Below are 25,532 nucleotides of genomic sequence, written 5' to 3' on the forward strand. Positions count from 1 at the left end.
GGGACCTCTCTTTGCTGGTTTTGCCCCTGGCCTTCCTCCACACTTTCAGAGGGAGTATTATCTTGTGGCTCCACGGGGACCTCTCTTGGCTGGTTTTGCCCCTGGCCTTCCTCCACACTTTCAGAGGGAGTATTATCTTGTGGCTCCACGGGGACCTCTCTTTGCTGGTTTTGCCCCTGGCCTTCCTCCACACTTTCAGAGGGAGTATTATCTTGTGGCTCCACGGGGACCTCTCTTTGCTGGTTTTGCCCCTGGCCTTCCTCCACACTTTCAGAGGGAGTATTATCTTGTGGCTCCACGGGGACCTCTCTTTGCTGGTTTTGCCCCTGGCCTTCCTCCACACTTTCAGAGGGAGTATTATCTTGTGGCTCCACGGGGACCTCTCTTGGCTGGTTTTGCCCCTGGCCTTCCTCCACACTTTCAGAGGGAGTATTATCTTGTGGCTCCACGGGGACCTCTCTTGGCTGGTTTTGCCCCTGGCCTTCCTCCACCCTTTCAGAGGGAGTGTTATCTTGTGGCTCCATGGGGACCTCTCTGGACTGGTTTAGCTGGAAGACGCTGCTGATGGCCCATGGCATGATATTTACCAAGTCCTCAGCCTCAGCCTCCATCTCCATGTCCATGATATCACCCCAGCTCAGGGACTCTGATTCAGTCTTTTGTTCCATTGCTGTTCTGATGAGATTCAGAGATTTGGTCACTTAGATGTCGAGTAGTTTAGAGTACTTGTTAAAATATCTCACTGACTAGTGTCTCAGATCTGATCCGTGAACTGATGAGTGTCTGTGCCTCTCAGCTTGGTGTAATGGGTTTTATACCTAAACTCTACATTCTAAAAGCCTTTGATGATTCTTTGATGATGCTTTAAGAGTCCGGAATTATTTTGTTGTTTTGTTCTGATTTGTTGCCAACATGCTATGACCTCATAATACTGGAAATCTTGTCATATTGTGAACATTTCTCTTTATGTTGTTATAATATTGCTCTGTTGAATGTTTATATGGGGTGCCACAGGAATGAGTCCTAAAACCTGGACGTAAGTTAGCATTTTTAGCACCATGGGCTCTATCCTCATTGTGAACAGGTTTGTGGTTAGTCGCCTGAAATAAAGTCTGTGGTTAACACAAGCTTAAGAGATGTTCATGTTTTGTTAGATGACATAAACTACCTTAGGTAATACCCCGACTTGTGAATTTTGAAGTTTTTACACGAGCCTTAAAAAGCTTGTTGCCAACAAGTGGCTAAATGAGACTACAGTGGTTGTCGGGGACATAAAACGTCTTCACGCCGGATACAAACACTGGGGACCTCTCTCACTAGTCGGCCTTACCCAGTGATGTCTCCTTTAGGTTTAATCTTTGGGTTAAGGCAAATAATAGGTTAATTAACAATTTGTTACGTTCCCCGTAGTTCTAGGGGATGCGGGGAACAACAAATTTATATTTACCCGGAATCAAGGTGGAGACCAGAGTTCGGTTTCAAAATAATAATCGCTGTATTTAATGGTACAGGAAACACACATGAAATGACCAGCTTTAGGTGCACCCACAAAGGGTACACGAATCTATGAACAACTGTAACAGAGACGATCTGGCACTCCAGCAGCCTGCGTCCCAGCACACGGATATGACTCTGTCTTCCTTCCCCCCCTCTGCAGCCTGCACCCCGTGCCTTTTATTCATCGGCTGCATGCGTACACAGGTGATTCCACTTCTCCATCAGTCTCCCCCAGAGATGGGCGAAGCACCAACCTGTCCAGGAACTCAGAGAGGGAGGGGACACACACACACAGACAACACAACCCATAACACCTCCCCCCATATGACCAAAACTAAGTTTTGAACCCAGCATATAACAAATTAGTCACCAAACCACATTATCACCTACCCCAATACCACAAGCTGGCAGCTATCAACAAAAAAAACATATTATTCTTTTCTCTCACCCACGGGACAGAGCATCAGCCACCACGTTGTCAGCCCCCTTCTTGTGTTTAATCTCCAGGTTAAACCCCTGGACCAGCAGTGCCCAGCGCATCAACCGTTGGTTGTGGTTGTACATCTGGGCCAGGAAAACAAGTGGGTTATGGTCAGTGTACACTGTCACGGGGGCCACACTGGAACCCAGGTAGACCTCGAAATGCTGAAGGGCTAAAATCATGGCCAACGTCTCTTTCTCAACAGTTGAGTAATTCAGCTGATGACACTTGAATTTAGTTGAAAAATAACAGACCGGATGTTGCACATTTCCCACCCCACCCTGCAACAGCACAGCCCCAGCTCCAGAAGCACTGGCATCCACCTCGAGCCTGAAGGGATGCAAAAAAAATCAGGGGCGGCCAATACAGGAGCACTGCAAAGAAGGGATTTAGCAGCATCAAATGCATGACAGCACTCATCAGTCCACACAAATGGCACCGCAGGGCTACACAGACGGGTGAGAGGGGCCACAACTACAGAAAAGTTTTTACAGAAACACCGGTAGTATCCAGCCATGCCCAGAAAACGCTGCAGTTCCCGCCTGGTGGTAGGAGCTGGGTAAGATAACACTGCCTCAACCTTCGCATCCACCGGCCTAACCTGCCCATGACCCACCTGTTTACCTAGATAAGTTACAGTCGCCTTCGCAAACTCACATTTAGCAAGGTTTAATGTCAGCGATGCCTCAGCAAGCCGCTGAAAGACGTCCTTCAACCGGAATATGTGGATTGACCAGTCGCTGTAGTATACCACCACATCATCTAAATACACATTACAGTTCGGGACGTCACCTAACACCAGGTGCATCAGACGCTGGAAAGTGGCTGGTGCATTTGTCATCCCGAAGGCCATTACCCTGTACTGCATAAAGTGATCAGGGGTGACAAAGGCCGATATGTCCCCTGCTCCGGGCGCTAAAGGTACCTGCCAGTACCCTTTTAGCAGGACCAGCTTGGTGTGTAGCTGGGCCTATGCTATCGATGCAGTCCTCCATGCGAGGTAGCGGGAATGAGTCCGGTACCGTCACAGCATTCACCTTCCTGAAATCGGTACAAAAACGAGGAGAACCATCAGATTTAGGTGTTAGCAAACACGGAGAGCTCCAGGATAAGATAGGATAGAGAGCTAGCAGGATAAGTTCACGCAGAGCTGTTACATTATCAGCCTTGCATGCTGAGCACCAACGATCGAATAATACACCCTTCTCCCTCGCAAAATCACTAAATGACTGGCCAGCTGCTTTACGGTGGCTCCTGAAGTGTTGCCGGTAAGCTTCAGGCACCAACTCATACGCCCTGAGAATAGTGCTTTTCACCGTATCATAATCAAGGCTTTCATCCACTGAAAGTGAGGCGCAAGCCTCCTGAGCCTTACCCGAAAGACGACATTGTAGCAACAGAATCAAGGTAGAAACCAGAGTTCGGTTTCAAAATAATAATCGCTGTATTTAATGGTACAGGAAACACACAAGAAATGACCAGCTTTAGGTGCACCCACAAAGGGTACACGAATCTATGAACAACTGTAACGGAGACGATCTGGCACTCCAGCAGCCTGCGTCCCAGCACACGGATTCCTTCCCCCCTCTGCAGCCTGCACCCCATGCCTTTTAGTCATCGGCTGCATGCGTACACAGGTGATTCCACTTCTCCATCAGTCTCCCCCAGAGATGGGCGGAGCACCAACCTGTCCAGGAACTCAGAGAGGGAGGGGACACACACACAGACAACACAACCCATAACACAATTTATCAAGCAAGGGTTCCGCTAGCTTATCAAAACCCCTGATTACCTTATTGGAGATCGTTTGAAGCATAACGGTAGTGACATCAAAATCATCCGACTGTGGTGTTATTTCATTACTGAAATTTCAACAGGTTTTGTATTAACCACAGCATCTGTTATTAAAAGGTCTAATAATTGTATATCTCTCCAGAGATAGTCTGTCTTTGTGAAGAATTTTGATGCAGTAACCTGATCATCTTTTTGCATGCTGGGTTTTAGAGATTTCTATAAATAAAAGTCTCCATCCCCTCCTTAACTATTACAGCCAAGTCACCTTATCGTTTAATGACTGTCATGGTGGTTTTGGTGGAATTAGACAACTAAATGTCCACCAGACCTCTTCATTTTTACTCTTTCAGCTATATTTTTTAATATTTAAAGAAATATATCACGTCAGCAGACATGCAGGAAGGTTCAGGGTCTGATTCAAGGACAGGGACCTTAATAGACTCATCAGACACAGAAAACTGATCAACAGAATTTTGATTTCTCACTTTACTCTCAGGGCTTTTGCAGAGCTAAGCTCCCCTTATATTAAAATTGTTGTTTGTTTGTTTGAAATATGAATTATTGATAACAAGAACATAGAGTTGCAAACTTCTTTTTTGTCTCTGAACTTGTTTTAAAATTGTGTTTGTCAGAGTGAGTGACTCAGGTATATTTTTGATGTTTGTGTGTGTTAGTGCATAGTGAGTACGGGCTGTGAGAGTGTAAAACTGCACAGGTTTCTTCATGCATTCACTCAGGACTCTGATTTCCTCTCCTCCACTGACGTCTCTTGAACTGAGGATGAAGTGAAAATGAGAGGAGGACAGAGCCTGGAGCCTGCTGCAAGTTTTACAGTGTTATTTACAGTTTATACGTACATCTTATAAGTTATAAGAATCACACCAAACACTTTTTCAATCATACTCGGTTACATGCTCTGGGGGGCTGAGTGTTTTTTGTTATGTTTTCCGGTTTTCTACCGCCCCTTTCTCTCTCTCCCTCTCTCTCTCCTTTGCTCTCCAGGTGCTGCTCCTCCGTCTTTCTGTGGCTATGAACTCACCTGCTGCAGCTCTCCAATCAGGGCCTACAGCATAAAAAAGCAGGAGAGAGGAGCCAGTGGGTCATGCAGTGATCATGTGTGGAAGCCAGAGCTGAGATTCATTCTTCAGTGGTCAAAAAGGGTGTTGTTAGACGTAGCGTTTAAGTGGTTCTTTTTGTTGATTGTGATTTTGTGTTAGCGTTAAATTTATCAAAGGTTTTTAGTTGTTTTTTTGAGAGGAGCTTATTTTCATTTCATTTGTGCACCTTCTTTAAGTTGTTCATAAATAATTCCCCATCTTTTTTCTCCATTCCCAGTTTTCATTCTTTGATTGTTGTTTCCCCTCATCCCAAAGTAATCGAGGAACGTTACATACTGTAAGAAAAAGCCAATTAACTACAAGCTAAAATATTGCAAATTAACAACATAGCGTATGTGTTTTTAGCTGTTACACATTTTCCTCAGGGCCTCTGTTTTGTTTGTAACCTGGAAACCAGGAAAATCAACTGATGTGGTGTGAGAAAAAATACCATCTACCAGAGTTTTTTTTGTTGTTGTTTATTTTTAAGTTGATTTCTTAAGTCTCTTTGGTAAAGAAAAAGGGTTGAGGGGATCCTGCTGCAAACACATTTAGAGAAGGTCAAGATTGATTTCATTAGGAACTTGTTAGCCCATAATAAGACTCCTGAAGTCAGGAGACATGACAGAAACATCTCCATATCTTATCACTCCATATCACTATTTCTTGAACTGAGTACCCTGTTTTGTCGTTTTTTCAGAGTTTTGTGTCAAACCTCTAATTCAATGTTCTTCTTGTCAGATTGCATCTAGTAACATGTTTAGTAGTCTTACCACCAGCATATATTCAGCCTGTGTCCTATATCTGCATCAGGAGAACTTAATTTAAAATAAACTCTACATTTGATAAGAAGTTAAACTGCATGATGACATGACCTCAGCCTCTCAGAGGCAGCAAGCTGTAACCACAATTAATGTAAATGACTGTTCTTAAGGAGAAAATATCCTCCTATAATGATGTAAGGCCTCATAGACATTTGACACAGAAGATAACACCTGTTTATATGTATGTGTCATTGGATGACCTCAAAACACTTAAATTACCTTATGGAGCATAAAGCTTAAAAATAACAATACATATGAACACTTTGACTTTGTTCTCTTTACACAGTTGATACTCAGCAAACACAGTATACTGTACAATACTCTACAGAAATCCAACTACAAAGAAGGTTTATGATTAATTTTAAGTTTTTATTGAAGTATTTGCCAAATTATTTGTAATTAAGTTCTTTTCCAATTTATTTGGGTGGGATAAACCGGAGCGCCCGGAGAAAACCCACACAGACACAGTGGGAACATGTGACGTCCTGACAGAAAGAAACCTGCTGGCTTCTGTTTGTCAGGACTTCACATGTTTCACTGTGCTGCCCTGCAGCCTGTTACAGCCTGTGGGAGCTGGGGAGGGTGGAGTTGGGGTGGTTGGAGTTGGGGTGGTTGGTGGGTGCTGAGATCGTCACTGCTGGTCCTGCATCTGCCCCCTGAGATGCTTGTATTTGCGACGGTGTTCTGGAGTGATGCCCTTTTTAAACCTCCTCCACAGAGAGATTTCCTCCGTCTCAGCTGTTTTCTGGACCACATTTGGAGCGTCACCCTTGCTGTTTACCTGGGTGCTGTTAACCTGGGTGTTGTTAACCTTGGTGCTGTTTACCTGGGGGTTTTCCTTTTGGAGGGAGGTCTCACTGTTAGACTTAACTGTCTGTTGCTCCAGCTGCAATTGGAGCACCTTCACCTCCTTCTGCAACACCTGATTTGTCTCGTCCTTAACGTTCAGTCTGAGGATCAGCTCGTCCCAGAGCCTTGTTTTAGCTTGGAGCTGACTTGTTAAGCTCTCCAGCTGCTTTTGAAGCACCTTCACCTCCTTCTGCAACATCTGACTGGTCTCCTCCTTAACGTTCAGTTTTAAGGCTAGATCAAGGCTGCTGCTGGTCTCTTCCTGCAGCTTCAGGTCGGTAGTAATTTCTTTGCTGAAGGCCTGATCCTGCACGGCGTTGTTTTCAGCTCTCAGTGTTTCATCCAACTTTGGACCCTCTGAGGCTCTCTCCTGGAGCTTTTTATTTTGAGCTTCAATCACACCTATGAGCTCCTCTTTTGTTTTGCAGGAATAATATTTCATGTCCGGTACACTGAAGGATGGATTCAGGTGTTTCAGCTGTTCTTTTAACATCCTGATATCCTTTTCATGCTCGACTGTGCTGTAATGCTCCTCCGTCCACCTTTGTCGATAGTCCTGCATCTTGCTGTAGTGGGTGGCATTGATGTGCTCCACTGCTCGCCTCAACCCTATCTCCTGTCTTAGATGGTAGGTTGCGTCGTCCAGGCGAGCCCTGAGATCTTTTTCCACCTGCCATCTGGGAGGGGGTCCCTGGTAGGGGTACCGGGTACTGGTGTACTGGTGCTGCCTGTAGCCTCCCCCCACCCTTTGAGGATGAGGATTAGCTTGTGGCTGAGTGTGAACCTCTCTTTGCTGGTTTTGCCCCTGGCTTTCCTCCACACTTTCAGAGGGAGCATTATCTTGTGGCTGAGTGTGGACCTCTCTTTGCTGGTTTTGCCACCTGCCTACCTTCACCCTTTGAGGAAGAGGATTAGCTTGTGGCTGAGTGTGGACCTCTCTCTGCTGGTTTTGCCACCTGCCTACCTTCACCCTTTGAGGAAGAGGATTAGCTTGTGGCTGAGTGTGGACCTCTCTTTGCAGGTTTTGCCCCTGAACTTCCTCCACCGTTTGAGAGGGAGTATTATCTTGTGGCTCCATGGGGACCTCTCTTGGCTGGTTTTGCCCCTGGCCTTCCTCCACCCTTTCAGAGGGAGTGTTATCTTGTGGCTCCACGGGGACCTCTCTTTGCTGGTTTTGCCCCTGGCCTTCCTCCACCCTTTCAGAGGGAGTGTTATCTTGTGGCTCCACGGGGACCTCTCTTTGCTGGTTTAGCTGGACGATGCTGCTGCTGGCCCATGGCATGATATTTACCAAGTCCTCAGCCTCAGCCTCCATCTTGATGTCCATGATATCACCCCAGCTCAGGGACTCTGATTCAGTCTTTTGTTCCATTGCTGTTCTGATGAGATTCAGAGATTTGGTCACTTAGATGTCGAGTAGTTTAGAGTACTTGTTAAAATATCTCACTGACTAGTGTCTCAGATCTGATCCGTGAACTGATGAGTGTCTGTGCCTCTCAGCTTGGTGTAATGGGTTTTATACCTAAACTCTACATTCTAAAAGCCTTTGATGATTCTATGATGATTCTTTGATGATGCTTTAAGAGTCCGGAATTATTTTGTTGTTTTGTTCTGATTTGTTGCCAACATGCTATGACCTCATAATACTGGAAATCTTGTCATATTGTGAACATTTCTCTTTATGTTGTTATAATATTGCTCTGTTGAATGTTTATATGGGGTGCCACAGGAATGAGTCCTAAAACCTGGACGTAAGTTAGCATTTTTAGCACCATGGGCTCTATCCTCATTGTGAACAGGTTTGTGGTTAGTCACCTGAAATAAAGTCTGTGGTTAACACAAGCTTAAGAGATGTTCATGTTTTGTTAGATGACATAAACTACCTTAGGTAATACCCCGACTTGTGAATTTTGAAGTTTTTACACAAACCTTAAAAAGCTTGTTGCCAACAAGTGGCTAAATGAGACTACAGTGGTTGTCGGGGACATAAAACGTCTTCACGCCGGACACAAACACTGGGGACCTCTCTCACTAGTCGGCCTTACCCAGTGATGTCTCCTTTAGGTTTAATCTTTAGGTTAAGGCAAATAATAGGTTAATTAACAATTTGTTACGTTCCCCGTAGTTCTAGGGGATGCGGGGAACAACAAATTTATATTTACCCGGAATCAAGGTGGAGACCAGAGTTCGGTTTCAAAATAATAATCGCTGTATTTAATGGTACAGGAAACACACATGAAATGACCAGCTTTAGGTGCACCCACAAAGGGTACACGAATCTATGAACAACTGTAACGGAGACGATCTGGCACTCCAGCAGCCTGCGTCCCAGCACACGGATATGACTTTGTCTTCCTTCCCCCCCTCTGCAGCCTGCACCCCGTGCCTTTTATTCATCGGCTGCATGCGTACACAGGTGATTCCACTTCTCCATCAGTCTCCCCCAGAGATGGGCGAAGCACCAACCTGTCCAGGAACTCAGAGAGGGAGGGGACACACACACACAGACAACACAACCCATAACACCTCCCCCCATATGACCAAAACTAAGTTTTGAACCCAGCATATAACAAATTAGTCACCAAACCACATTATCACCTACCCCAATACCACAGGCTGGCAGCTATCAACAAAAAAAACATATTATTCTTTTCTCTCACCCACGGGACAGAGCATCAGCCACCACGTTGTCAGCCCCCTTCTTGTGTTTAATCTCCAGGTTAAACCCCTGGACCAGCAGTGCCCAGCGCATCAACCGTTGGTTGTGGTTGTACATCTGGGCCAGGAAAACAAGTGGGTTATGGTCAGTGTACACTGTCACGGGGGCCACACTGGAACCCAGGTAGACCTCGAAATGCTGAAGGGCTAAAATCATGGCCAACGTCTCTTTCTCAACAGTTGAGTAATTCAGCTGATGACACTTGAATTTAGTTGAAAAATAACAGACCGGATGTTGCACATTTCCCACCCCACCCTGCAACAGCACAGCCCCAGCTCCAGAAGCACTGGCATCCACCTCGAGCCTGAAGGGATGCAAAAAAATCAGGGGCGGCCAATACAGGAGCACTGCAAAGAAGGGATTTAGCAGCATCAAATGCATGACAGCACTCATCAGTCCACGCAAGGGTTCCGCTAGCTTATCAAAACCCCTGATTACCTTATTGGAGATCGTTTGAAGCATAACGGTAGTGACATCAAAATCATCCAACTGTGGTGTTATTTCATTACTGAAATTTCAACAGGTTTTGTATTAACCACAGCATCTGTTATTAAAAGGTCTAATAATTGTATATCTCTCCAGAGATAGTCTGTCTTTGTGAAGAATTTTGATGCAGTAACCTGATCATCTTTTTGCATGCTGGGTTTTAGAGATTTCTATAAATAAAAGTCTCCATCCCCTCCTTAACTATTACAGCCAAGTCACCTTATCGTTTAATGACTGTCATGGTGGTTTTGGTGGAATTAGACAACTAAATGTCCACCAGACCTCTTCATTTTTACTCTTTCAGCTATATTTTTTTATATTTAAAGAAATATATCACGTCAGCAGACATGCAGGAAGGTTCAGGGTCTGATTCAAGGACAGGGACCTTAATAGACTCATTAGTGTGGCAGGTTTAGAGCCTTTGACCTACAAGTTACCCTTACTTGTTCTAGCTGTGATCTTCTGTTGGTCTTCTTCATAGATTTACATTTTCAGTTAGTAAAAATCAATTATTATACTGTCAAAACAAGTCTTAACTTTATTCTTTTGCCTCCACAGCCCATTAAGTTCCGAGGTGACGTGCGCCTGAACGTGGAGGAGAAGAAGAGCCGGTCGGCCAGGGAGGGCGACAGGCGGGATGTGAGGCCCCGGGGTCCAGGAGGTCCCGGCAGTCCCAGAGAGAGAATTGGACATTCATTATGAAAGAATGGTCAGGCTGGGAGAGGAAAAACGGGTTAGAATAAAATATTTGTATAGTTGAAAAATCTGTGATCAGTGTCCCCCACGTATTCACAAGTAGAACAAACTGGAAAAATTAGATACTCCACTATTTATGTGATGGATCTAAGGAATATAAACTCTGCCTCCATCATTTGGAAACCTGTAGAATACATGTCGGGAAATTATCCCTAGCAGGATGATCCAGTTCACCAGGTAACTTAGAAAATGGCTGAATTTGTTTTTGTTGATTGCAATTAATATTAACAAAGGCATTGTCATGCTTCATTAGCATTCAGGTGAAAGAAGGTTGTGGCTGAAAAGAGGGTTCAAATCAAATGATCACAAACCCACTCGTTAAAGCCTTAACCATTATGTCAGGTGCTTTTTAATAAAAACAACCTTTCTCTACATTCAACATTTTTCAACTTGAAGGCAAGGTTGTTCATTTTCTCCAGATACACTTTTTAAGATTTTGGTTGAAGTTGTCTTTAGGTCCTGTCAGAAATGAATAACTCATGCTCTGAAAAAGGAAAAAATAAAATCTTGTCATCTGTAGCAGTTGTAAACCTGCAAAAACTTCGACCAATGTCTACCACGAGGTACCAATCTTATGAACCAATCACATCTCCCTGCTCGTTCTTTACCACTTGCGTCTATAGCCCACCCTCAAAGCACCAACAATGAGGGAGTTTATACAGTGCATTAGTCGTTGGCCGTTTTGAGTAGTACAATAGTCATATTTTCTTATGATAAAGTTTAGTTACCGCTGAATGAGACATTAGACAAAATTGATTTTTAACTATGCAAACAATGAGCTGAGGTCCGCTTCTGGAGCAACGGCGCTCATGCATGTAGGTGAGGGGCGTGGCGTTTGAGGGAGCACTTTAAGCAGAATATAAATATCAATGTGTTTTATATTAAAATGTAATTGAAATATTTAGTGTGATTATTTCTCTCAGGTTAGAATCTGCTCAGGCTCTACTTCTCTCTGCCTCCATGTCATGTGTAAAACATCCCACACTGCTCTCAGTAGGTGGTTCATATACAGTAAAAGCTGAATAATTTCTCACTGTGAGCAGAATAATGATTTGAGCTCAGCCCTGTTGGTAAAGTGGCCACGTCTCAGCTCATGTAGGACCCACTAAAATCCTGATTTCCTTGATTTAATAGCCCTCCAGGGCATGTTTAAAAGGTACTTCTGCATGACGGTAGAGCTGCACATCCAATAATCAGGACAGCTTCTGCATGCGCAATCAGAGGCCAAAGACCACTTTAGAGAGCCAGTTTAGAGCTTAAACAGTTCTACTGCCTTTCAAAGGAAGCAAGTTAAAATCTCGGCTGATGCTTCTTATATTGATATATATTCAAAAGACAGAGAGGATGGACTTTTCTCATCGTTGGGGGGTTTTTAGACGGACTAGAGACACATATTAGAGTTAGAAAAACATGGTAAAGTATATTTTGCACAATATGTGACCTTTAACAAAATGAGTGTCACAACTTATTATTATCAAAGGAAAAGAAACGTGTATATGTATCTTTCTTTTCTGCCTGATTCAAAGATGAAATAACAACTGAAGAACTAATAAAGATCACTTTTTTTAAAAACCTGCTCTGAAGCCATAAACACTGCAGAGAAAAACTATGAAGATCAGACACAGAAAACTGATCAACAGAATTTTGATTTCTCACTTTCCTGTCAGGGCTTTTGCAGAGCTAAGCTCCCCTTATATTAAAATTGTTGTTTGTTTGTTTGAAATATGAATTATTGATAACAAGAACATAGAGTTGCAAACTTCTTTTTTTGTCTCTGAACTCGTTTTAAAATTGTGTTTGTCAGAATCAGTGACTCAGGTATATTTTTGATGTTTGTGTGTGTTAGTGCATAGTGAGTACGGGCTGTGAGAGTGTAAAACTGCACAGGTTTCTTCATGCATTCACTCAGGACTCTGATTTCCTCTCCTCCACTGACGTCTCTTGAACTGAGGATGAAGTGAAAAGTAGAGGAGGACAGAGCCTGGAGCCTGCTGCAGGTTTTACAGTGTTATTTACAGTTTATACGTTCATCTTATAAGTTATAAGAATCACACCAAACACTTTTTCAATCATATACGGTTTGTCTTTTTTTTTTTTTTTTTTAGTTGTTTTTTGAAAGGAGCTCATTTTCATTTCATTTGTGCACCTTCTTTAAGTTGTTCATAAATAATTCCCCATCTTTTTTCTCCATTCCCAGCTTTCATTCTTTGATTGTTGTTTCCCCTCATCCCAAAGTAATCGAGGGAAGTTACATACTGTAAGAAAAAGCCAATTAACTACAAGCTAAAATATTGCAAATTAACAACATAGCGTATGTGCTTTTAGCTGTTACACATTTTCCTCAGGGCCTCTGTCTTGTTTGTAACCTGGAAACCAGGAAAATCAACTGATGTGGTGTGAGAAAAAATACCATCTACCAGAGTTTTTTTTGTTGTTGTTTATTTTTAAGTTGATTTCTTAAGTCTCTTTGGTAAAGAAAAAGGGTTGAGGGGATCCTGCTGCAAACACATTTAGAGAAGGTCAAGATTGATTTCATTAGGAACTTGTTAGCCCATAATAAGACTCCTGAAGTCAGGAGACATGACAGAAACATCTCCATATCTTATCACTCCATATCACTATTTCTTGAACTGAGTACCCTGTTTTATCGTTTTTTCAGAGTTTTGTGTCAAACCTCTAATTCAATATTCTTCTTGTCAGATTGCATCTAGTAACGTGTTTAGTAGTCTTACCACCAGCATATATTCAGCCTGTGTCCTATATCTGCATCAGGAGAACTTAATTTAAAATAAACTCTACATTTGATAAGAAGTTAAACTGCATGATGACATGACCTCAGCCTCTCAGAGGCAGCAAGCTGTAACCACAATTAATGTAAATGACTGTTCTTAAGGAGAAAATATCCTCCTATCATGATGTAAGGCCTCATTGACATTTGACACAGAAGATAACACCTGTTTATATGTATGTGTCATTGGATGACCTCAAAACACTTAAATTACCTTATGGAGCATAAGGCTTAAAAATAACAATACATATGAACACTTTGACTTTGTTCTCTTTACACAGTTGATACTCAGCAAACACCGTATACATATACTGTACAATACTCTACAGAAATCCAACTAGAAAGAAGGTTTTGAATTGATTTTAAGTTTTTATTAAAGTATTTGCCAAATTATTCTTAATTAATTTTTTTTCCAAATTTTTTGGGTGGGATAAACCGGAGCGCCCGGAGAAAAAAACCCACAGACGTCCTGACAGAAAGAAACCTGCTGGCTTCTGTTTGTCAGGACTTCACATGTTTCACTGTGAACATGTTTCACTGTTACAGCCTGTGGGAGCTGGGGAGGGTGGAGTTGGGGTGGTTGGTGGGTGCTGAGATTGTCACTGCTGGCCCTGCATCTGCCCCCTGAGATGCTTGTATCTGCGACGGTGTTCTGGAGTGATGCTCTTTTTAAACCTCCTCCACACAGAGATTTCCTCCGTCTCAGCTGTTTTCTGGACCACATCTGGAGCGTCACCCTTGCAGTTTACCTGGGTGTTGCTCTCCAGCTGCCCACGGTTTGACTTGTCTTTGCTGGAGTCCTCTTCCTTAAGAATCGTCTTCTCCTGCTCCAGAGATTTATTCTGAGCCGTAAGCCCCTCCACCAGCTTATTGTACCGGTCAACTGCCTCTGAATGCTCATGCCTGACTCCCATATATTTTTTCTGGTAGGAGTCAGTTTTCAACATTTCAGCTTCCAGGTATTTGTTTTGAGATGCAACAAGATGGAGGACCTCTTGTATTAGGCCAGCATATGAGTCCTCCTCTGTTGCGCTGGAGGATGGACTCAGACTTTTTGTCTCTTCTTTGACCTCCTCAGGAGTTTCCTCGACAGAGTCGTGGGAATCCATGTCCTCCTCTGGAGTGAAGGCAGATGCGCTTGGCTCCCACATATACATCTCCAGCTGTTTTTGGAGCTCCTCCATCTTCTTTTGCATCGCCCGACTAGCCTCCTCCTGAACCTCCAGTTTTAAGGCTAGATCAAGGCTGCTGCTGGTCTTTTCCTGCAGCTGATTCATTAAGGTCTCTATCTGCAGGGTGGCAGTGATTTCTTTTCTGAAGGCCTGATGCTGCATGGCCTTCATTTCCTTCTCCAGGGCGTTGTTTTCAGCTCTCAGTGTTTCATCCAACTTTGGACCCCCTGAGGCTCTCTCCTGGAGCTTTTCATTTTGAGCTTCAATCACACCTATGAGCTCCTCTTTCGTTTTGCAGGAATAATATTTCATGTCCGGTACACTGAAGGAGGGATTCAGGTGTTTCAGCTGTTCTTTTAACATCCTGATATCCTTTTCACGCTCGAGTGTGCTGTTGCGCTCCTCCGTCACCCTTTCTTGTAACTCCTGCAGCTTTCTCTTGTTGGTGGCATTGATGTGCTCCAATGCTTGCCTCATCCCTCTCTCCTGTCTTAGATGGTAGGTTGCATCGCCCAGGCGATTTTTGAGATCATTTTCCTCCTGCCATCTGGGAGGGGGTGGGCGTGTCGCATACCAGGGACCAGGGGGCCCCTGGTAGGGGTACTGGTGCTGCCTGTAGCCTCCCCCCACCCTTTGAGGATGAGGATTAGCTTGTGTCTTGGTCGGGACCTCTCTCTGCTGGTTTTGCCCCTGGCCTACCTTCACCCTTTGGGGGTTAGGATGAGCTTGTGGCAGAGTGTGGACCTCTCTTTGCTGTTTGGCCAGTATTTTGTTTGGCCAAAACCTTTGTTGGTTTTGCCCCTGGCCTTCCTCCACCTTTTGGGGACGAGTATTAGCTTGTGGCTCCACGGGGACCTCTCTTTGCTGGTTTTGCCCCTGCCCTTCCTCCACACTTTCAGAGGGAGTATTATCTTGTGGCTCCACGGGGACCTCTCTTGGCTGGTTTTGCCCCTGGCCTTCCTCCACACTTTCAGAGGGAGTATTATCTTGTGGCTCCACGGGGACCTCTCTTGGCTGGTTTTGCCCCTGGCCATCCTCCACGCTTTCAGAGGGAGTATTATCTTGTGGCTCCACGGGGACCTCTCTTGGCTGGTTTTGCCCCTGGCCTTCCTCCACGCTTTCAGAGGGAGTATTATCTTGTGGCTCCACGGGGACCTCTCTTGGCTGGTTTTGCCCCTGGCCTTCCTCCACACTTTCAGAGGGAGTATTATCTTGTGGCTCCACGTGGACCTCTCTTTGCTGGTTTTGCCCCTGGCCTTCCTCCACACTTTCAGAGGGAGTATTATCTTGTGGCTCCACGGGGACCTCTCTTGGCTGGTTTTGCCCCTGGCCTTCCTCCACACTTTCAGAGGGAGTGTTATCTTGTGGCTCCATGGGGACCTCTCTGGACTGGTTTAGCTGGAAGACGCTGCTGATGGCCCATGGCATGATATTTACCAAGTCCTCAGCCTCAGCCTCCATCTCCATGTCCATGATATCACCCCAGCTCAGGGACTCTGATTCAGTCTTTTGTTCCATTGCTGTTCTGATGAGATTCAGAGATTTGGTCACTTAGATGTCGAGTAGTTTAGAGTACTTGTTAAAATATCTCACTGACTAGTGTCTCAGATCTGATCCGTGAACTGATGAGTGTCTGTGCCTCTCAGCTTGGTGTAATGGGTTTTATACCTAAACTCTACATTCTAAAAGCCTTTGATGATTCTGTGATGATTCTTTGATGATGCTTTAAGAGTCCGGAATTATTTTGTTGTTTTGTTCTGATTTGTTGCCAACATGCTATGACCTCATAATACTGGAAATCTTGTCATATTGTGAACATTTCTCTTTATGTTGTTATAATATTGCTCTGTTGAATGTTTATATGGGGTGCCACAGGAATGAGTCCTAAAACCTGGACGTAAGTTAGCATTTTTAGCACCATGGGCTCTATCCTCTCATTGTGAACAGGTTTGTGGTTAGTCGCCTGAAATAAAGTCTGTGGTTAACACAAGCTTAAGAGATGTTCATGTTTTGTTAGATGACATAAACTACCTTAGGTAATACCCCCACTTGTGAATTTTGAAGTTTTTACACAAACCTTAAAAAGCTTGTTGCCAACAAGTGGCTAAATGAGACTACAGTGGTTGTCGGGGACATAAAACGTCTTCACGCCGGACACAAACACTGGGGACCTCTCTCACTAGTCGGCCTTACCCAGTGATGTCTCCTTTAGGTTTAATCTTTGGGTTAAGGCAAATAATAGGTTAATTAACAATTTGTTACGTTCCCCGTAGTTCTAGGGGATGCGGGGAACAACAAATTTATATTTACCCGGAATCAAGGTGGAGACCAGAGTTCGGTTTCAAAATAATAATCGCTGTATTTAATGGTACAGGAAACACACATGAAATGACCAGCTTTAGGTGCACCCACAAAGGGTACACGAATCTATGAACAACTGTAACAGAGACGATCTGGCACTCCAGCAGCCTGCGTCCCAGCACACGGATATGACTCTGTCTTCCTTCCCCCCCTCTGCAGCCTGCACCCCGTGCCTTTTATTCATCGGCTGCATGCGTACACAGGTGATTCCACTTCTCCATCAGTCTCCCCCAGAGATGGGCGGAGCACCAACCTGTCCAGGAACTCAGAGAGGGAGGGGACACACACACACAGACAACACAACCCATAACACCTCCCCCCATATGACCAAAACTAAGTTTTGAACCCAGCATATAACAAATTAGTCACCAAACCACATTATCACCTACCCCAATACCACAAGCTGGCAGCTATCAACAATAAAAACATATTATTCTTTTCTCTCACCCACGGGACAGAGCATCAGCCACCACGTTGTCAGCCCCCTTCTTGTGTTTAATCTCCAGGTTAAACCCCTGGACCAGCAGTGCCCAGCGCATCAACCGTTGGTTGTGGTTGTACATCTGGGCCAGGAAAACAAGTGGGTTATGGTCAGTGTACACTGTCACGGGGGCCACACTGGAACCCAGGTAGACCTCGAAATGCTGAAGGGCTAAAATCATGGCCAACGTCTCTTTCTCAACAGTTGAGTAATTCAGCTGATGACACTTGAATTTAGTTGAAAAATAACAGACCGGATGTTGCACATTTCCCACCCCACCCTGCAACAGCACAGCCCCAGCTCCAGAAGCACTGGCATCCACCTCGAGCCTGAAGGGATGCAAAAAAAATCAGGGGCGGCCAATACAGGAGCACTGCAAAGAAGGGATTTAGCAGCATCAAATGCATGACAGCACTCATCAGTCCACACAAATGGCACCGCAGGGCTACACAGACGGGTGAGAGGGGCCACAACTACAGAAAAGTTTTTACAGAAACACCGGTAGTATCCAGCCATGCCCAGAAAACGCTGCAGTTCCCGCCTGGTGGTAGGAGCTGGATAAGATAACACTGCCTCAACCTTCGCATCCACCGGCCTAACCTGCCCATGACCCACCTGCTTACCTAGATAAGTTACAGTCGCCTTCGCAAACTCACATTTAGCAAGGTTTAATGTCAGCGATGCCTCAGCAAGCCGCTGAAAGACGTCCTTCAACCGGGATATGTGGATTGACCAGTCGCTGTAGTATACCACCACATCATCTAAATACACATTACATTTCGGGACGTCACCTAACACCAGGTGCATCAGACGCTGGAAAGTGGCTGGTGCATTTGTCATCCCGAAGGCCATTACCCTGTACTGCATAAAGTGATCAGGGGTGACAAAGGCCGATATGTCCCCTGCTCTGGGCGCTAAAGGTACCTGCCAGTACCCTTTTAGCAGGACCAGCTTGGTGTGTAGCTGGGCCTATGCTATCGATGCAGTCCTCCATGCGAGGTAGCGGGAATGAGTCCGGTACCGTCACAGCATTCACCTTCCTGAAATCGGTACAAAAACGAGGAGAACCATCAGATTTAGGTGTTAGCAAACACGGAGAGCTCCAGGATAAGATAGGATAGAGAGCTAGCAGGATAAGTTCACGCAGAGCTGTTACATTATCAGCCTTGCATGCTGAGCACCAACGATCGAATAATACACCCTTCTCCCTCGCAAAATCACTAAATGACTGGCCAGCTGCTTTACGGTGGCTCCTGAAGTGTTGCCGGTAAGCTTCAGGCACCAACTCATACGCCCTGAGAATAGTGCTTTTCACCGTATCATAATCAAGGCTTTCATCCACTGAAAGTGAGGCGCAAGCCTCCTGAGCCTTACCCGAAAGACGACATTGTAGCAAGAGAATCAAGGTAGAAACCAGAGTTCGGTTTCAAAATAATAATCGCTGTATTTAATGGTACAGGAAACACACATGAAATGACCAGCTTTAGGTGCACCCACAAAGGGTACACGAATCTATGAACAACTGTAACGGAGACGATCTGGCACTCCAGCAGCCTGCGTCCCAGCACACGGATTCCTTCCCCCCTCTGCAGCCTGCACCCCATGCCTTTTATTCATCGGCTGCATGCGTACACAGGTGATTCCACTTCTCCATCAGTCTCCCCCAGAGATGGGTGGAGCACCAACCTGTCCAGGAACTCAGAGAGGGAGGGGACACACACACACAGACAACACAACCCATAACACAATTTATCAAGCAAGGGTTCCGCTAGCTTATCAAAACCCCTGATTAGCTTATTGGAGATCGTTTGAAGCATAACGGTAGTGACATCAAAATCATCCGACTGTGGTGTTATTTCATTACTGAAATTTCAACAGGTTTTGTATTAACCACAGCATCTGTTATTAAAAGGTCTAATAATTGTATATCTCTCCAGAGATAGTCTGTCTTTGTGAAGAATTTTGATGCAGTAACCTGATCATCTTTTTGCATGCTGGGTTTTAGAGATTTCTATAAATAAAAGTCTCCATCCCCTCCTTAACTATTACAGCCAAGTCACCTTATCGTTTAATGACTGTCATGGTGGTTTTGGTGGAATTAGACAACTAAATGTCCACCAGACCTCTTCATTTTTACTCTTTCAGCTATATTTTTTTATATTTAAAGAAATATATCACGTCAGCAGACATGCAGGAAGGTTCAGGGTCTGATTCGAGGACAGGGACCTTAATAGACTCATCAGACACAGAAAACTGATCAACAGAATTTTGATTTCTCACTTTCCTCTCAGGGCTTTTGCAGAGCTAAGCTCCCCTTATATTAAAATTGTTGTTTGTTTGTTTGAAATATGAATTATTGATAACAAGAACATAGAGTTGCAAACTTCTTTTTTGTCTCTGAACTCGTTTTAAAATTGTGTTTGTCAGAGTGAGTGACTCAGGTATATTTTTGATGTTTGTGTGTGTTAGTGCATAGTGAGTACGTTCTGTGAGAGTGTAAAACTGCACAGGTTTCTTCATGCATTCACTCAGGACTCTGATTTCCTCTCCTCCACTGACGTCTCTTGAACTGAGGATGAAGTGAAAATGAGAGGAGGACAGAGCCTGGAGCCTGCTGCAGGTTTTACAGTGTTATTTACAGTTTATACGTTCATCTTATAAGTTATAAGAATCACACCAAACACTTTTTCAATCATACTCGGTTACATGCTCTGGGGGGCTGAGTGTTTTTTGTTATGTTTTCCGGTTTTCTACCGCCCCTTTCTCTCTCTCCCTCTCTCTCTCCTTTGCTCTCCAGGTGCTGCTCCTCCGTCTTTCTGTGGCTATGAACTCACCTGCTGCAGCTCTCCAATCAAGGCCTACAGCATAAAAAAGCAGGAGAGAGGAGCCAGTGGGTCATGCAGTGATCATGTGTGGAAGCCAGAGCTGAGATTCATTCTTCAGTGGTCAAAAAGGGTGTTGTTAGACGTGGCATTTAAGTGGTTCTTTTTGTTGATAGTGATTTTGTGTTAGCGTTAAATTTATCAAAGGTTTTTTTTTTTTTTTTTTGTTGTTTTTTGAAAGGAGCTCATTTTCATTTCATTTGTGCACCTTCTTTAAGTTGTTCATAAATAATTCCCCATCTTTTTTCTCCATTCCCAGCTTTCATTCTTTGATTATTGTTTCCCCTCATCCCAAAGTAATCGAGGGACGTTACATACTGTAAGAAAAAGCAAATTAACTACAAGCTAAAATATTGCAAATTAACAACATAGCGTATGTGCTTTTAGCTGTTACACATTTTCCTCAGGGCCTCTGTTTTGTTTGTAACCTGGAAACCAGGAAAATCAACTGATGTGGCGTGAGAAAAAATACCATCTACCAGAGTTTTTTTTGTTGTTGTTTATTTTTAAGTTGATTTCTTAAGCCTCTTTGGTAAAGAAAAAGGGTTGAGGGGATCCTGCTGCAAACACATTTAGAGAAGGTCAAGATTGATTTCATTAGGAACTTGTTAGCCCATAATAAGACTCCTGAAGTCAGGAGACATGACAGAAACATCTCCATATCTTATCACTCCATATCACTATTTCTTGAACTGAGTACCCTGTTTTATCGTTTTTTCAGAGTTTTGTGTCAAACCTCTAATTCAATGTTCTTCTTGTCAGATTGCATCTAGTAACGTGTTTAGTAGTCTTACCACCAGCATATATTCAGCCTGTGTCCTATATCTGCATCAGGAGAACTTAATTTAAAATAAACTCTACATTTGATAAGAAGTTAAACTGCATGATGACATGACCTCAGCCTCTCAGAGGCAGCAAGCTGTAACCACAATTAATGTAAATGACTGTTCTTAAGGAGAAAATATCCTCCTATCATGATGTAAGGCCTCATTGACATTTGACACAGAAGATAGCACCTGTTTATATGTATGTGTCATTGGATGACCTCAAAACACTTAAATCACCTTATGGAGCATAAAGCTTAAAAATAACAATACATATGAACACTTTGACTTTGTTCTCTTTACACAGTTGATACTCAGCAAACACAGTATACATATACTGTACAATACTCTACAGAAATCCAACTAGAAAGAAGGTTTTGAATTGATTTTAAGTTTTTATTAAAGTATTTGCCAAATTATTCTTAATTAATTTTTTTTCCAATTTTTTTGGGTGGGATAAACCGGAGCGCCCGGAGAAAAAAACCCACAGACGTCCTGACAGAAAGAAACCTGCTGGCTTCTGTTTGTCAGGACTTCACATGTTTCACTGTGAACATGTTTCACTGTTACAGCCTGTGGGAGCTGGGGAGGGTGGAGTTGGGGTGGTTGGTGGGTGCTGAGATTGTCACTGCTGGCCCTGCATCTGCCCCCTGAGATGCTTGTATTTTCGACGGTGTTCTGGAGTGATGCTCTTTTTAAACCTCCTCCACACAGAGATTTCCTCCGTCTCAGCTGTTTTCTGGACCACATCTGGAGCGTCACCCTTGCAGTTTACCTGGGTGTTGCTCTCCAGCTGCCCACGGTTTGACTTGTCTTTGCTGGAGTCCTCTTCCTTAAGAATCGTCTTCTCCTGCTCCAGAGATTTATTCTGAGCCGTAAGCCCCTCCACCAGCTTATTGTACCGGTCAACTGCCTCTGAATGCTCATGCCTGACTCCCATATATTTTTTCTGGTAGGAGTCAGTTTTCAACATTTCAGCTTCCAGGTATTTGTTTTGAGATGCAACAAGATGGAGGACCTCTTGTATTAGGCCAGCATATGAGTCTTCCTCTGTTGCGCTGGAGGATGGACTCAGACTTTTTGTCTCTTCTTTGACCTCCTCAGGAGTTTCCTCGACAGAGTCGTGGGAATCCATGTCCTCCTCTGGAGTGAAGGCAGATGCGCTTGGCTCCCACATATACATCTCCAGCTGTTTTTGGAGCTCCTCCATCTTCTTTTGCATCGCCCGACTAGCCTCCTCCTGAACCTCCAGTTTTAAGGCTAGATCAAGGCTGCTGCTGGTCTTTTCCTGCAGCTGATTCATTAAGGTCTCTATCTGCAGGGTGGCAGTGATTTCTTTTCTGAAGGCCTGATGCTGCATGGCCTTCATTTCCTTCTCCAGGGCGTTGTTTTTAGCTCTCAGTGTTTCATCCAACTTTGGACCCCCTGAGGCTCTCTCCTGGAGCTTTTCATTTTGAGCTTCAATCACACCTATGAGCTCCTCTTTCGTTTTGCAGGAATAATATTTCATGTCCGGTACACTGAAGGAGGGATTCAGGTGTTTCAGCTGTTCTTTTAACATCCTGATATCCTTTTCACGCTCGAGTGTGCTGTTGCGCTCCTCCGTCACCCTTTCTTGTAACTCCTGCAGCTTTCTCTTGTTGGTGGCATTGATGTGCTCCAATGCTTGCCTCATCCCTCTCTCCTGTCTTAGATGGTAGGTTGCATCGCCCAGGCGATTTTTGAGATCATTTTCCTCCTGCCATCTGGGAGGGGGTGGGCGTGTCGCATACCAGGGACCAGGGGGCCCCTGGTAGGGGTACTGGTGCTGCCTGTAGCCTCCCCCCACCCTTTGAGGATGAGGATTAGCTTGTGTCTTGGTCGGGACGTCTCTCTGCTGGTTTTGCCCCTGGCCTACCTTCACCCTTTGGGGGTTAGGATGAGCTTGTGGCAGAGTGTGGACCTCTCTTTGCTGTTTGGCCAGTATTTTGTTTGGCCAAAACCTTTGTTGGTTTTGCCCCTGGCCTTCCTCCACCTTTTGGGGATGAGGATTAGCTTGTGGCTCCATGGGGACCTCTCTTTGCTGGTTTTGCCCCTGGCCTTCCTCCACACTTTCAGAGGGAGTATTATCTTGTGGCTCCACGGGGACCTCTCTTGGCTGGTTTTGCCCCTGGCCTTCCTCCACACTTTCAGAGGGAGTATTATCTTGTGGCTCCACGGGGACCTCTCTTTGCTGGTTTTGCCCCTGGCCTTCCTCCACACTTTCAGAGGGAGTATTATCTTGTGGCTCCACGGGGACCTCTCTTTGCTGGTTTTGCCCCTGGCCTTCCTCCACACTTTCAGAGGGAGTATTATCTTGTGGCTCCACGGGGACCTCTCTTTGCTGGTTTTGCCCCTGGCCTTCCTCCACACTTTCAGAGGGAGTATTATCTTGTGGCTCCACGGGGACCTCTCTTGGCTGGTTTTGCCCCTGGCCTTCCTCCACACTTTCAGAGGGAGTGTTATCTTGTGGCTCCACGGGGACCTCTCTTGGCTGGTTTTTCCCCTGGCCTTCCTCCACCCTTTCAGAGGGAGTGTTATCTTGTGGCTCCATGGGGACCTCTCTGGACTGGTTTAGCTGGAAGACGCTGCTGATGGCCCATGGCATGATATTTACCAAGTCCTCAGCCTCAGCCTCCATCTCCATGTCCATGATATCACCCCAGCTCAGGGACTCTGATTCAGTCTTTTGTTCCATTGCTGTTCTGATGAGATTCAGAGATTTGGTCACTTAGATGTCGAGTAGTTTAGAGTACTTGTTAAAATATCTCACTGACTAGTGTCTCAGAGCTGATCCGTGAACTGATGAGTGTCTGTGCCTCTCAGCTTGGTGTAATGGGTTTTATACCTAAACTCTACATTCTAAAAGCCTTTGATGATTCTGTGATGATTCTTTGATGATGCTTTAAGAGTCCGGAATTATTTTGTTGTTTTGTTCTGATTTGTTGCCAACATGCTATGACCTCATAATACTGGAAATCTTGTCATATTGTGAACATTTCTCTTTATGTTGTTATAATCTCTGTTGAATGTTTATATGGGGTGCCACAGGAATGAGTCCTAAAACCTGGACGTAAGTTAGCATTTTTAGCACCATGGGCTCTATCCTCATTGTGAACAGGTTTGTGGTTAGTCGCCTGAAATAAAGTCTGTGGTTAACACAAGCTTAAGAGATGTTCACGTTTTCTTAGATGACATAAACTACCTTATGTAATACCCCCACTTATAAATTTTGAAGTTTTTACGCGTCCTTAAAAAGCTTGTTGCCAACAAGTGGCTAAATGAGACTACAGTGGTTGTCGGGGACATAAAACGTCTTCACGTCGGACACAAACACTGGGGACCTCTCTCACTAGTCGGCCTTACCCAGTGATGTCTCCATATTTTTTTATATTTAAAGAAATATATCACATCAGCAGACATGCAGGAAGGTTCAGGGTCTGATTCAAGGACAGGGACCTTAATGGACTCATTAGTGTGGCAGGTTTAGAGCCTTTGACCTACAAGTTGGAGTGCAGCCTGTGTGGACACATGGCTTGATTGTACACACACACACACACACACACACACACACACACACACACACACACACACACACACACACACACACACACACTCTGTATATCCATGTGTGTTACAGTGTGAGTGCGGCACTCCTGCTGTGAACAGACACATCATTAGTATTCACGGACCAACATGGCTTCCAGCATGTTCTGGTCCAGCTGGCAGCAAGACCCCTTGCAGTCATTTAAAACACACACACACACACACACACACACACACACACACACACACACACACACACACACACACACATACACGCACGCACACACGCACACATACGCACACACGCAAACACTCAATGAATCTGTAAAGTTCCAATTCATAACAAATGTTATCTTGAGACACTTCACATAAAGAGCAGGTGTAGATCGTACTCGTTATTATTTTATTTATAAAGACCCAATATTAATCCACCTTGAGCCCAGCACTTTGTAACAGTGGCAGAAGAAAAACAGACAGACACCTTGAGCAGAATCAGACTCATGTTGAACAGCCATCTGTCGAAACGGTGCAAATCCTTTTCTGTTTCCTCTCTGACAATGAACTCATCTCTTTTTTATTTGGACTTTTCTCACTCCTCTTACACTTCCAGGAAGTTTTGATTTTGGATCTGTTTGTATGTTTTTCAGCGAGATAAGAGAAACAAAAACATAAACTCTTGTGTGCTATGCGAGAGCTGTGGTTCAGTTGGTCGAGTCGGTTGTCTCTCCTGGGGTGTTTGATCCACAGCTCCTGCAGCAACATGTCTTATGAGTCTGTGGGCTAGACACTTACTCCCGCTGCTTTGCCAGCGGCATAAGTGTGTGTATGAATGGGAAAAGTTTCTTCTGATGGACACATAGCAACCTCTGCCACCAGTAAGTGAATGGGTAGGTGTGAGCTGTAGTTCAAAAGCACTTTGAGGAATCAGAAGACTAGAAAAGCTTTATACACCCTCAA

General features: G+C 44.5%; 1 protein-coding gene across 1 annotated transcript in view; it reads left to right on the plus strand.

Moving 5' to 3' along the window:
- Nucleotides 1–10,457, plus strand: part of g3bp1 (GTPase activating protein (SH3 domain) binding protein 1) — a 34,768-nt gene extending 24,311 nt beyond the window's left edge. Inside the window, exon 12 of the mRNA XM_065958834.1 lies at nt 10,306–10,457. Within this exon, the coding sequence (XP_065814906.1) occupies nt 10,306–10,449 (144 nt within the window). The 3' untranslated portion in view covers nt 10,450–10,457. The remainder of the gene's footprint in view (nt 1–10,305) is intronic.
- Nucleotides 10,458–25,532: the final 15,075 nt, after the last annotated feature.

The sequence above is a fragment of the Labrus bergylta genome, chromosome 9 (assembly GCF_963930695.1).
Source record: "Labrus bergylta chromosome 9, fLabBer1.1, whole genome shotgun sequence".
NCBI lineage: Eukaryota > Metazoa > Chordata > Actinopteri > Labriformes > Labridae > Labrus > Labrus bergylta.